Raw genomic sequence first — 12,068 nt, forward strand, 5'->3', positions numbered from 1 at the left:
CAAAGAAATATGAAGTTGAATGTCAAGATGAAGTGAGAGAAAGTAAGTTGGAGCAGCAAATATGAAAGTGTAAAATATGATGCTTAATATATTTCAAAGTAAATTATAATACCCCAACTTAAAATCAACTTGTGTAAGAAATTAAATCCCAATCACAGTAAAATCTCACTGGACATTTTAAAACCAATATATTTTTTAATGAAGAATGGCTGGCAAAAAGATATTTTGCCTAAGATGAACGTAGATGTAGATGTACTTATCCTGGTAAATGACGAAGATTATCAAAGCAATACCAGAACAATTGAAATACTAAAATCGTTATCTATTATTTCATCACATAAGGACACAGCTTTGAAGGGTCTGTATCTCAAAACCTTATCTTGATTCAATTGACACAGTGAGGTTTTAATGTAATTTTGTTATGCATCCCTTTCAGAACCACCAATTTTCCTATTTGCATCCCATAACCATGCTAAACATAAACGTCCCCAGAATTATGTTTCCAGTGACACGGAAGACTACAACACTGCTGTCAACACTCAACACACCATCAACAAAAGACAAACTAATGCAAACACACGACACAGAACACAACAGAACAAAGGGAAGCACAAACACAACACTCGGGAACAAGGAGCAGAAAGATCAGGTCCAACACTTGACACCAGAACAAAAAACACAACTTGGCCGACGAGTCTCACGCTAAAGCAACTTCTAAGGCATTTTCTTCTACATTTATATCCTTGTTGAGTAAATATTTATTATACCGTACCAGATGCTGTAGACTAGCCATCACACATTACAAGATTATGCACTCTTTCCACCTCCTGTGATCCTCCCTAATGATGCTTAATGTGTCATCCTCCATAGCCTGCAACGAATACTGAAAAAGTTTGGAAAGTTTCGTTTAGTCGGCGCAACATCTGTGGTCATATGCCGGAGAGAGACAGAAGGGGAAGGAATTATAAGAGAAGGAATACTGAAACAAAATCCCTAAGAGTGTTAATTAAAACTACAGCACATCTTCCTCATCATACAGGTAACTTGGCACAGTCCACTCAAATCAAGAACACAGACTCATGATGTAATTGAGTCTGGCTTGCATCAGAGACAGGCAATCATCGCTATATCAAAACTATCTTAACGCATCTTTTACAGTTTGCCTTTCTGCTAATCTGCCCTCAGACCTGCTGTGCTAAACAAGTCCTCTTCATGCCACCTATTGATAGTCTGCAAGGAACAACAAAACACAACCCTAAAACACTGTGAAAAGAACCCAACATTGGAAGCCTCCCTCCACTAAAATACCTCAACATATCCTTTGGTGTGGTAGAAAACATGCCCTTAATGATAAAACTACTCTGGCAAGTGCATAACATCGCTGTACAACCTGAGGAACCTCCACTACCTGCTCTTCCTTCAAAACACATTACAGAGAAAGGCAACACAAGTAAGTTCATTAGTCATCAAAGAAATGCTTGCAAAAAAAACATTCCAGTGTATTTAGTTCAGTCAACATGTACACTTTCAAGATGCAGAATATTAGGGCATCAAATACACATACCAATACAACTGTCATGCAACAATATATAGATTCCATTACAACACCACCACAGCAATTAGTACAAACCAGCTGTCCGATATTAACGTTATCTTTTCATGTCATTTATGGAGCTCCTCCCACGATAATCACCTTTTAGATACGTCCTTCCGTGCATAACAATCAGAGGTGTTGGACAAGTTAGATGAAAAGTATATTGTGAGAGAGTCAAGAGAGTCAAGCCCCCAAGAATGACACTACTGGGGGAAATGCTTCTTGGCGTAACAGTGGGAGAACATAAATGACCTAAGTTTGGGTATAAATGACGCGTAAATTAATCATAACCACTCCAAGCCATGCACAAACTCTTGCCTTCAGGTGAAACGTTCTTTTTTTGTTGCTGTAAATAGGAAGTGTGAAGATAAAATGGAATATCTGAAAAGAAGGAGAAGGAGCGTGGAACTTGATTCAGCAACGACAACAACAGTGCAATCGTTTAGTGTGCATAGAGTCTCAGTGCAACCCTAGTACCCTCAATGCATGCAACGGACTGACCACCACGGAACTAGGCATGCCAGCTAATGCGTTCACAGTGAGGTACAGAAGAAGGTTATTGGTTCATCATGTCTTGGTGCCACAACATCTGGGTCATACAGCGCGAGTACAAAAGAAGGTAGTTACTCGTTCTGCTACCTCTTATTCAATCCAGACAAATGCAACTTAGTGTATGGATGGAAGGGATATTTGCAACTCATCACAGCAGCCTGAACTATGGACCAAGCTATACAAGTTACATAATCTGCCTCAATATTTTTCCACCTTTGTCGAACTTCATTTTTATTTCCGAGAGAAGTTTTAGATCAACTTCAAGCAAATTAACTTTAGCTTTATATATTATCTTGTCTTTTTTTCTAATCATTTAATGCCCCCTATCTTCACATAATATTGTATCCCATGTAGAACTTCATTTATTAAAGAATACATCACCCCTTTTGACCCTCACATTTAAAACTATGAAGGTGTGGGGTTTATCTTTCAGCCACTCCTCTAACTCTTTTTAGGAGCAGTGAGTAGCGGGCTTTTTTTCACATTAGTTTCCTCTTTTTTATGCCCTTGAACTGACTCCTCTGCTGTTAAAAAAATAAATAAATAAAAATAAATAAATAAATAAATCTGACTGGCTTATTGTTGCTCACAGTCCCAAGGTTCAGGCCGCTGGGTGGAGTATTAACCGCCTCTGACAGTGACAGCCGAGGAAGAACACGTCAGCTCATGTAGAGTCAAAATGAACAGCACTATCTAGAGAGGTACTTTTAGGTGACAACTTTTCACGGTTTACAACAAAATACATGTTCACTGTGTCGTTTCTTTCTTCCACACCTGTAATTGCCACAGTCTGTTCAGCCCCGGCAAGTCCTGGACAATCTTTGGGTCGATTTCAAGTTTAAAACCTTGAGCAACCCGATAACTTCTGACACCATCCTTGCCTTCTGTACAAGTTATAAATTTACAAGTATTATTCTACTGTGATACTTCTAACTTCATTGTTTAAGAATTCTAAAATATAAACTTCTTCTTTACTATCTTTTTTTTTTTTTTTTTTTTTTTACAGCTAAAGAAACAGCTCAAGGGGAGAAAAAAAAAAAAAATGCTAATCGCTGTTCCCACAAAGACAAAAGTAATGAGCGGCCAAAAGAGCGGTCAATTTCGGGATGACTTTCACTGCTGTCTGTTCACCGGTATCACGCTCCATTTTCACTGCACCAGCAATGTTCAAGACATGCTTCAGACTTTCAGTGTTCCGTGGTGAGGAAATACTGGCAGCAGTGATACCGTTGCCACCACCACAATAATCACCACCGCCGCACTCATGCACCTCTCTACTCCTTCCTCTACAACTTCTGAACACTAGTCTAGATACGTATTTTTTTATCTAACCAATACAAACAGAAAACAATCTTACAAATTCTTCCTATATGAGAATTATGTACAAAAATTCAACACTGTTACTGTGGCTCAATCACTTTACGTATACTAGTGAGCACACTTGTAACAGTTTTAATGAAATACTTCACATGTAATTCTTGCCTATATACTAAACATCCACACTTAACAGAATTATGTCATTGTTTAATAGGTAGTGACTCTCGGTATAAATGTATCAGTAGCTTCTGTTCCAGAGCCCTCACTTTGTCCTCTTTATATTAATACTATCTTTCCAATATGAAATAAGAACTCAAGCAGAACTATTTCATTTTAAATTTCTAAGTCCGACAAATTACTGGCATCCATCGTTAGGTTATTTTTCTCTTACATAAATGAAACAGAAACATACAGCTCAAAACTGAGGATATATATTCTTACAAAATTCAGTTGGAGTTTGTGAGGAGAACAGTTTAAAGGATGGGATGCAAAGCTACAGCAAGGGTAACACTACTAATACAACATCATCTCCCTTTCTAACGGAGCTCCCATCACCGAGTCACCCACAACCACCACCAGTGCAGCGCCTCATGCATCTGACCACAGGCGGGTGGCGTTCTCCAGCGGGAACTGCTGTGCTGGGTCGAAGCCTCGCCTTAGATTATAATTCGTTGCAAAATTAGCCTGGCCTGAGAATGTACCAGGAAGAGGAGGAGGTGGTGGAGGAGTTGTTTTAGCTGGAGGAGGTGGGATTGAGGTGGAGTTTGGTAGAGGTGGGGGTGGGGGTGGTGAGGGGTGAAGGGCACTAGCAGGGGGAGGGGGTGGCTGTTCAGGTGCGGGGGCCTTGCTGTGGGGTGAGTGAGGGGGGGGTGGGGGTGCCATGGTCTGCGGGCGCTTGGTGTTCTTACCGTTCTTGCTGGGGTAGGTCTTGGGGCAGTTCGTGAAGGTGACAGGCAAAGGGAAGTCATGGAGAGTGTGGAACTGGAACTTGCTCTCAAAATCACTACCTGTAAATACATAAAGGGAGATGTAGGATGGAAGTGGAGATGATATCTAATGGAAACACACACGGACGTATTATAAGTGGAATCCGAGAAGTTTTGGGCCCTTCAGAGTTTGAGATGAATAACTTTGTTGGGCCTCAAAACTTCCCAGATTCGACTTATAATATGGCCCACAGACTAAACAGCAGCAGTCTTAGATTTCATTAACTATAGTCTGTTCACTTAAGTCTGACCCAAGCTGACAACACAAACCTAAGTGTTTTTTTTTTTTTTTTTTTCCCCCACAGCAAAGGAGACAGCACAACGGCACAAAAAAAGGAAACAACAATAGAAAAAAAAAAGCCCACTACTCGCTGCTCCTGTAAAGCATCCAAAGAGGTGGCCGAAAGAGCAGTCAATTATGTGAAAAGAGGTGTCCTGATACCTTCCTCTTGAATGAGCTCAGGTCGTAAGCACGGTGCAGATTATCAGAAAGTGCTGCGTGAGATGAACACAAACAGAGGTTAAAGAAAACTTGGAAGCCACAGCAGTAGCCAATCAGCACTCAGCTTGCAAACACGCTTAGGTTTATGTTGTCAGCTTGGCTCAGACTTAAGTGAACAGACTATAGTGACAAATAACCGTTAATGATATAGCAATAATCATCATGAAATAAAGAGTCAATAATATTAAAGATATGAAAATTAGTGTAGATAAAATTAGCTACTTGATTCAGCAAATTCAATAGTAGTAGTAGTAATTAGGATTATCATCAAACTTAATATTACTTATACTGTACATACATCTAATAAAATGAAGCACTGCAATAATATACTCAATTAATATTCATGATACATCAGCAGCATAAGTAAAGTTAAATAAGTCTACAAAGAGATAATTCCATATTTGCTCTACTTTAAAATATTCCCTAATTTCTGTAAGCTCTAACGTGTGAATAACTACACAATGTAAATCTGTCTCCATTAGGATCTTTTAACACAACAATATACTCCAGAAAGTTACAAGCAGCAAACATGGGGATACAAGGCAACTCAAGCCTATCCTGATGAAGCACACAAATCAACCCTGCTCAAAAACTACCTCTACTTTGAACACAAGAAATGGCCACTCACGATAAACCAGATTGCAATACGCCCGATACAGATCACAATATATGATATATGCCTCATAAGCTGGGCCCAGAGATGGTGGAGTTTGCATAAGAGTAAACAAAGTGTGAATAGTATGTATTAATCATAGACAAAGTAGCTTATGATTTATATTCATGCAACATTCACTCTAAGATCAGCCATTTCTCTTGAAAAGATTATGTTTGAATACATGAGTAATAACTGATGCAAGCAACAACAGTAAAATTATTGTCAACATTGAGAATCTTGCCTAGCGAGTGAGATCTAAAGAAGAAGAACACAACAGTGAGCTAAGAGACAAAATATATTTTCATGCAGTGTTCATTGATAAATTATCTTTGATATGAATAAAATTAAATAACAAATACTATGCAGGTAATGTCATGCAGTGCAAAAATATAAGATAATTATGTACATCACAAAGCATCCATACCATGATTATCTAATTCAATTTGAATGTAATAATTATGAGGAAGCAAAGAAATAAAATCAATAGCAATTCTAAGAGCCCTAATTATGTCCTCTTCATAGTAATAACATCTTTCCAATATGATATAAGAATTTAAACAGAATTATTTATTTTCAAATTTCTGAGGCCATAAATCCAGATCATGTTTCAAAAGCCTTTCCTATCAACTAGACACAACAAGCAGTAGTGAACAAGAGGCGCTGTACCAACACAGATGATGTACATAACATAATTCTGAGGAAATCACCAAAAGTTGAACTGTTAATGAGTGGAAAAGAATGTATCACTAATCAGATATTTTCTACACACAGTGAACATGACCCTGCCACCACCACCACCAGGGTAGAACCCTTGATGCACCAGTGGCATAAAACAAAGACTCAGGAGAGAAAAAGGAAAAAGGATTATGCCGATGTCTCTTCCTCCGTGCTGGCACCCTTCTGCTTCTCTTCCTTCTTCTTGGACTCCCTCCTGGCCTTCTTGCCCTTCAGGGAGGCCTTCTTGGTCTTTGTCATTGGTGCGCAGGCCGTGAAGCAGGACACTTTTTTGTTCTCCTTGTACTCCCCCTCCCCGCGCATCAGCCCATACTCCACACACTCCTGGCAGCTCTCGGCGTGCTGCTGGTACAGACTCTCCTCACACTCCCTGCACTCTGCCTGGGCCTCCAGGGCACACTCGCTGCACCCCAGGGACTGGCTGCGGGAGTAGGGCCCTGAACAGTTGCCGTCCATGTAGGAGAGGTCCATGGACTTGGTTCGCAGGGTGGCGGAAGCGTAACTCATCGTGGAGGAGCTGTGGTTGAGCTTTGAGGGAAGGGTGGCATAGCTGGCGTGGCCGTACTTACCTGAGTGCCGCGAGGAGACTCTGTTGGGAGGCGGCGGGGGCGGGGCCGAGCCTGGGGGCTGTGGGAGGGGAGGAAAAACACACATTAAAACACAAGACAAGTTCAAAAGATGTTAAGGTGTGTTTTCCTGAATGTATCAAGGAAAAACTCCCGTGACAAGCTGTACTTCAATGATCCTCGTGTCACTGTCCAAGGAACTGCTTGTACTGAAGGCAACACTGCTAACAAACAAGAACCTCCACCAGCATGCTCACCTCGGGCTTTGATGCAGCGGCTGCTCGACTGGGAGGCGGCGGCGGCGGTTGGTTGGGCGGGGGCACGGTGGGGCGGCTGGGGGGTGGCGGCGGCCGTTCTGAGGGCGGCCGGGCCATAACGCGGGCGATGTTGGCCCCTGTGGCGCGGCCCACCGTGTATGGCCTGACGGGCGGGGCGCCAGGCGAGCTCTTGTGGTGTGAGGGCGGAAGCGTGCGGTTGGGGAGCAGGCTGTCCTCCGCCGAGTAGCTGGTGTGGTTCTTGAACTCACTTGAGGGTCTGGGCTCCCTCATACTAAAGGTCCGAGAGGCAGACTTGTTGGAAGAAAGAGAGTCGCCATTGGACTGAAATGTTCAAAGGAGTGGATTATTCCTGTGTACTTGTGCCTGTGACCAGAGAGAGAGACAGGACTTGACTGGATGACAGAGAGATTGCAGAGTATTCCTGAGAGCATGTGGCTGTGTTGCTTGAGGTACTGAAAGACGATGAGTTGAATACTGCAAGAATATACTCCACTCTCCACAGCCTAGTGTGCCCTGTGGCCTACACTCTCACACCTCTCAAGAACACAAGCACACATGATAAGGTTCAAAACTTCAGATCTTTCTTTTTTTTTTACAGCAAGGGAGACAGCTCAAGGGCATGAAACAAAAAAGCAACAAAAAATCCCGCCAGGCGCTGCTCCAAGGATGAAGGTGAATCTCTCATAAACTAACCTAAGGAAAAAACAAACAACAAACCACATGATTGAAGCAGCAAGCACTTCAAATCAGATCAAAACAAGCAGATGAATCAATCCTCAAACAAACAGATATAAGAATCAACCACACATAAACTTATTCCATGACCCTGTTGTTCTTACTCTCCCTTCAAACTCCTCCTTCCTCTTCCTTCTCCTCCCCCCTTTCCCTCCTCTACCTTCCCTTACTCCACTCCCTCACCTCCTTCTTCCCTCCCCTCCCTCTTCCTTCTCCCACTCCTTCCCCTCCCTACCTTTCCTCATCTCCATCCCCTCCTTTATCCCCTCCCCCTCCTTCCATTCCGTCCTTTCTCTCCCCTTCTTCCCATCCCTTCCCTCCTCCCTATCCTCCTTCCCTTTCCCCTTCACATTTTCCCTAACCTAAGGCCATATTCTTATACATTTCTACGCTCAAGTACACATATTTTACAAGGCTCTCCTAGGATATGTGGGTATTTCCAGAGGCACTTTTATGACCCTGGTGGTAGTGTGACCCTTATTCTGTACCATGAACCTAAAAAAAAAGACTTATTAGTACCCGACTGATTTTATTTTTGGCCTCTAGGAATTGTTGATGTGAGAGCCGGAAGTGTCTAAGTATACCGACCTAAGCCGTAAGGTACTTGCCTGTATTGATATTTTGGGTGGTAGCGTTGGCTTTGACCCGTTAGGAGGTCTGGGGGGGGCTGGCTTGTTGCCCACACTGGGTTTACTGACTACAGATGGCTTACTGGGGAGTGCTGGGTGAAAGGCTCCGTCAGGGGAGGGCGGTGCGGGTCTGTCGTCCTGGGGGGTGGCAGGTGAGGCGAGGGTGTGGGTTAGACAGCGGCAGAGACAACAACAGTGATGGCTCCAGGGTTACCAAATCAACATTAGCAATGGTACTGTTACTTTCATGGGTTAATCAAGAGTGCAGGGACCACCGTTGCCAGATTGTCGTACTCAGAACATAGTATTTACCAGTTTCTGATGCCCAACTATTGCCAAGAAGCATCAGGATCTAACTCTTTTAATGATAACTATAAATGAGTTTCATTATTGGAGCCCAGAAGACAGTTTAGGGGTAGGAAGTCGGGAAATATAATCGGCTGAGTATGACAGTCTGGCAACGCTGGCTGGGACCACATTCTCAAACGCTTCATCACTCACACACTCCCATTTGACAGGGCTTTCAGAAGTGTTTGGGGCATTTCCAGAGGTACTTTTATGACACTGGTGGTACTTTGACCCTTCTTCTGTACAATGAAGCTAAAAAGAAGTCATAAGTACCTGACTGATCTCCTTTTAAGGCTTTGGAAATACGTAGTTGACTTGAGAGGTGGATGCGTCTGAGAAAACTGTCCCTGGTGAGTGTTATGGTGACCCTTACAACTAGAGAAAGGCCCCAAACAGCAGTGAGATCCAATAGCACGATTCACATTTGAAGCTATAAAATACTCAACCTAAAATGATCAAGTGAGGTAAGCATGTCTCCCACAAGCCACACACCAAAAAAAGTATGAAGTTCGATGAGACACCAAGTTACGAGAGCAAAAAGCAGATGGTTCTTCACAGTCTGGCACTCTTTGGGAAGTGGCTGTGTGCAGATATAACACTGTAGGCTGAGACTGTGCAGTTCAAGCATCTTTAAACTATGAAGCTCCTTAACCATATCAAAATTTACTACATAGAGATATAGTATTGAAACATCTTTTTGCTAACATTGTAGGCTGAGACTGTGCAGCTCAAACATAAGAGATATAGTATTGAAACATCTTGTTGCTAATATACTGGAAACTTACTTAACAATAGGTACGCTAAGTAATATGTGGGGCAAAGCTGAAGCGAAGGCAATGACATACTGGTGACAATAAGTGTGCTAGAGGTGCAGGTGGCGATATTGCTCGTCACTAATCTCTCAAAATACCCCAAAAAAAAACAAAAGCAAAATGTAATAAAGAAAAAAAATAGGCAACTCTAGAAAATAACTTTATCACTCCCAACCAATAACCCAGAGGCACAAAATTAATTACAAGACAAATGTTGAAAAATAAAATATAAGTCCTTCCTAAGACGAATTACTTCAAGAGGAAAGCATCAATACACTTCCGGAGCTAAAACCGATCTTAGTCTCTTGGCATCTTCCTCTTTTTGCTATATACTGAGGCAGCATGATATGGGCTTTTTCCTTTCCTCTTTTTTTCATTTTCTTTTATTTATTTTTCACTGTTTTCTCTCTCAAGCTCTCTCTTGCACTAAAAAAAAAAATAATAAAAAAATAAAATAAAAATAGCAGGAGGGAGGTAGCTTTTTCTTTTCTCTTTCACCTTTTTTCATCTTTTTCTTTCTTTTACTTACCTACTTACTTTTATTTTCCTCTAGCCCTGCCTCTTGTACTAAAAAACACAACCCTATTAAAGCAAGAGAGGGAGGCAGGCGGGCGTGTGTCTTACCATGGGCGGGCGAGGAGGCGCTGGCTTGTTGATGGGTGGGGGCGGTAGAGGACCCCTGTTAGGCCGCTCGCTAGGCAGGGCCGGCTTCATGTTGGCAGGGGGTGGAGGGGGCGGTGCAGGGTTGCTCTTACTACTAGGCTGTGGTGGGGGAGAGGGAGGTGTGAGGGGCGACTTAGCACATGGTTACTAGGAACTTACGGAGGCACACTGAGGTGACTTAGAGAGAAGCATAGAGTGACTCAGAATGAAGATATACATTGAGGGTGAATTTGCAGGTAAGTAGTATAATTAGGACTTGGTGGAGGAGAGGCAGGTGAGGGGCAACTTAGCACATGGTTACTAGGAACTTATGGAAGCACACTGAGGTGACTTAAGCCGGCGTCACACTGGACCAAATCTGGTGAGCACGAGCTTTTGCTGGCAGCTTTTGCTCACGGGATGGCTTGCTCGCAAGCTTTTGCTCCTGCGTTTAGCTCGCCGCTTGGACGGGGAGCAGCTCGGCGAGCCGCGAGCAGGCAGTCAAATGAGCTCTTTGGTGTACCGATATGAGAATAATATATATTGCCTAGTGTATTGGATCCGTATACCCACGATATTAGAAAACTTATTCACATACTTGTTTTATGTTTGATGGTGTTTGTAATAATTTATAATATTGTGAAAACTAGTGTTGGTTTTTATTTTGATTTCTGGATCCCTGACCAAGACCAAGACCGCCCAGCTGAAGTAAACATTCGCCATGGCCACCTTCGCTCCTAGTTCTAGAGTTCATTGGTTCTCCGGGTAGGCGGTGGCCGAACTGATAGCGTGCTTGGCCCACATTCACCGCGTGATGGACGACGCGGGTTCGAATCCCCACGCTACCACTCGGATTTTTCAGTCACCGCCGAGTGGCTTAAAACTACCAACATGCTGTCCTGAAGACCACCCATCAACCCGGACTCTAGAGGAAGCCGTCCAAGCGAATCAAGAACGAGTTCCGGGGGGCAGCATGAGCCAATGCAAGATGGCGCCACTGTAAACATTCGCCTGCGCCAGAACGGGCTGGGCTGACCATCAGGCCCCACCTGGAAGAAGCCTTGGGCCGACCATCAGGCCCCACCGGGAAGATGCCTACTGATGCAATAGGCAACAACATAAAAAAAAAATAAATAAATAAATAAATAAAATAAAAAATAAAAAAAAAAGCATTCTTTATTATTTAGAGTCAGGGACCATCCCGAGTTGTGGTATCACTGCCATCCACATTTATTTAAGTCTACGCTGAAAAAAGTTATGATGTTGTACACACCATGGGTCTCCCTCCCTCCTGTTCAGCCATGACCGAACCCAGACTCTTCTTTTCTTCTTTTGAGCTCGTTGAATAACGGCAAGTAATGCCGTCACAGCTGCACAGTTAGCCGTAATGCGAAGCATAGGTGTAGTAGGCGCCATGGTTGAGGCTTTGTTTACAATATTGCTCGTCGCTCGCCCCTTGTCACTTGTCAGTGTGACGACAACAGTGATTTGCTCGCGAGCAAAAGCTGCCAGCAAGAGCTCGTGCTCGCCAGATCTGGGTCCAGTGTGACGCCAGCTTTAGAGAGAAGCATCAAGTGACTTAGAGTGAAGATATACATTGAGGGTGAATTTGCAGGTAAGTAGTATATTTTGCAGGAAAGTGGAATAATGAGGACTTGGTGCGGGAAAGACTGGTGTGAGGGGCGACTTAGCACGTGTTTACTAGGAACTTAACCCA

The 12,068-nt window shown here is 43.0% G+C and overlaps 1 protein-coding gene across 6 annotated transcripts in view; it reads right to left on the minus strand.

The window, feature by feature from the left end:
• Positions 1-12,068, minus strand: part of LOC126980296 (basic proline-rich protein-like) — a 71,472-nt gene that overhangs the window by 4,231 nt on the left and 55,173 nt on the right. For 2 of the 6 annotated variants that reach the window (XM_050830016.1, XM_050830020.1), the window contains 5 exons: positions 10,334-10,471; positions 8,529-8,687; positions 7,165-7,506; positions 6,911-6,968; positions 1,484-4,470 (listed from right to left, as the gene is read on the minus strand). In XM_050830016.1, the coding sequence (XP_050685973.1) occupies positions 4,052-4,470; positions 6,911-6,968; positions 7,165-7,506; positions 8,529-8,687; positions 10,334-10,471 (1,116 nt within the window). In that variant the 3' untranslated portion in view covers positions 1,484-4,051. Of the gene's footprint in view, positions 1-1,483; positions 4,471-6,910; positions 6,969-7,164; positions 7,507-8,528; positions 8,688-10,333; positions 10,472-12,068 lie in introns of those variants that run through there. The other 4 variants (XM_050830018.1, XM_050830019.1, XM_050830017.1 and 1 more) reach the window with 4 other exon arrangements.

This window comes from Eriocheir sinensis, chromosome 44 (genome assembly GCF_024679095.1).
Source record: "Eriocheir sinensis breed Jianghai 21 chromosome 44, ASM2467909v1, whole genome shotgun sequence".
Classification (NCBI taxonomy): domain Eukaryota; kingdom Metazoa; phylum Arthropoda; class Malacostraca; order Decapoda; family Varunidae; genus Eriocheir; species Eriocheir sinensis.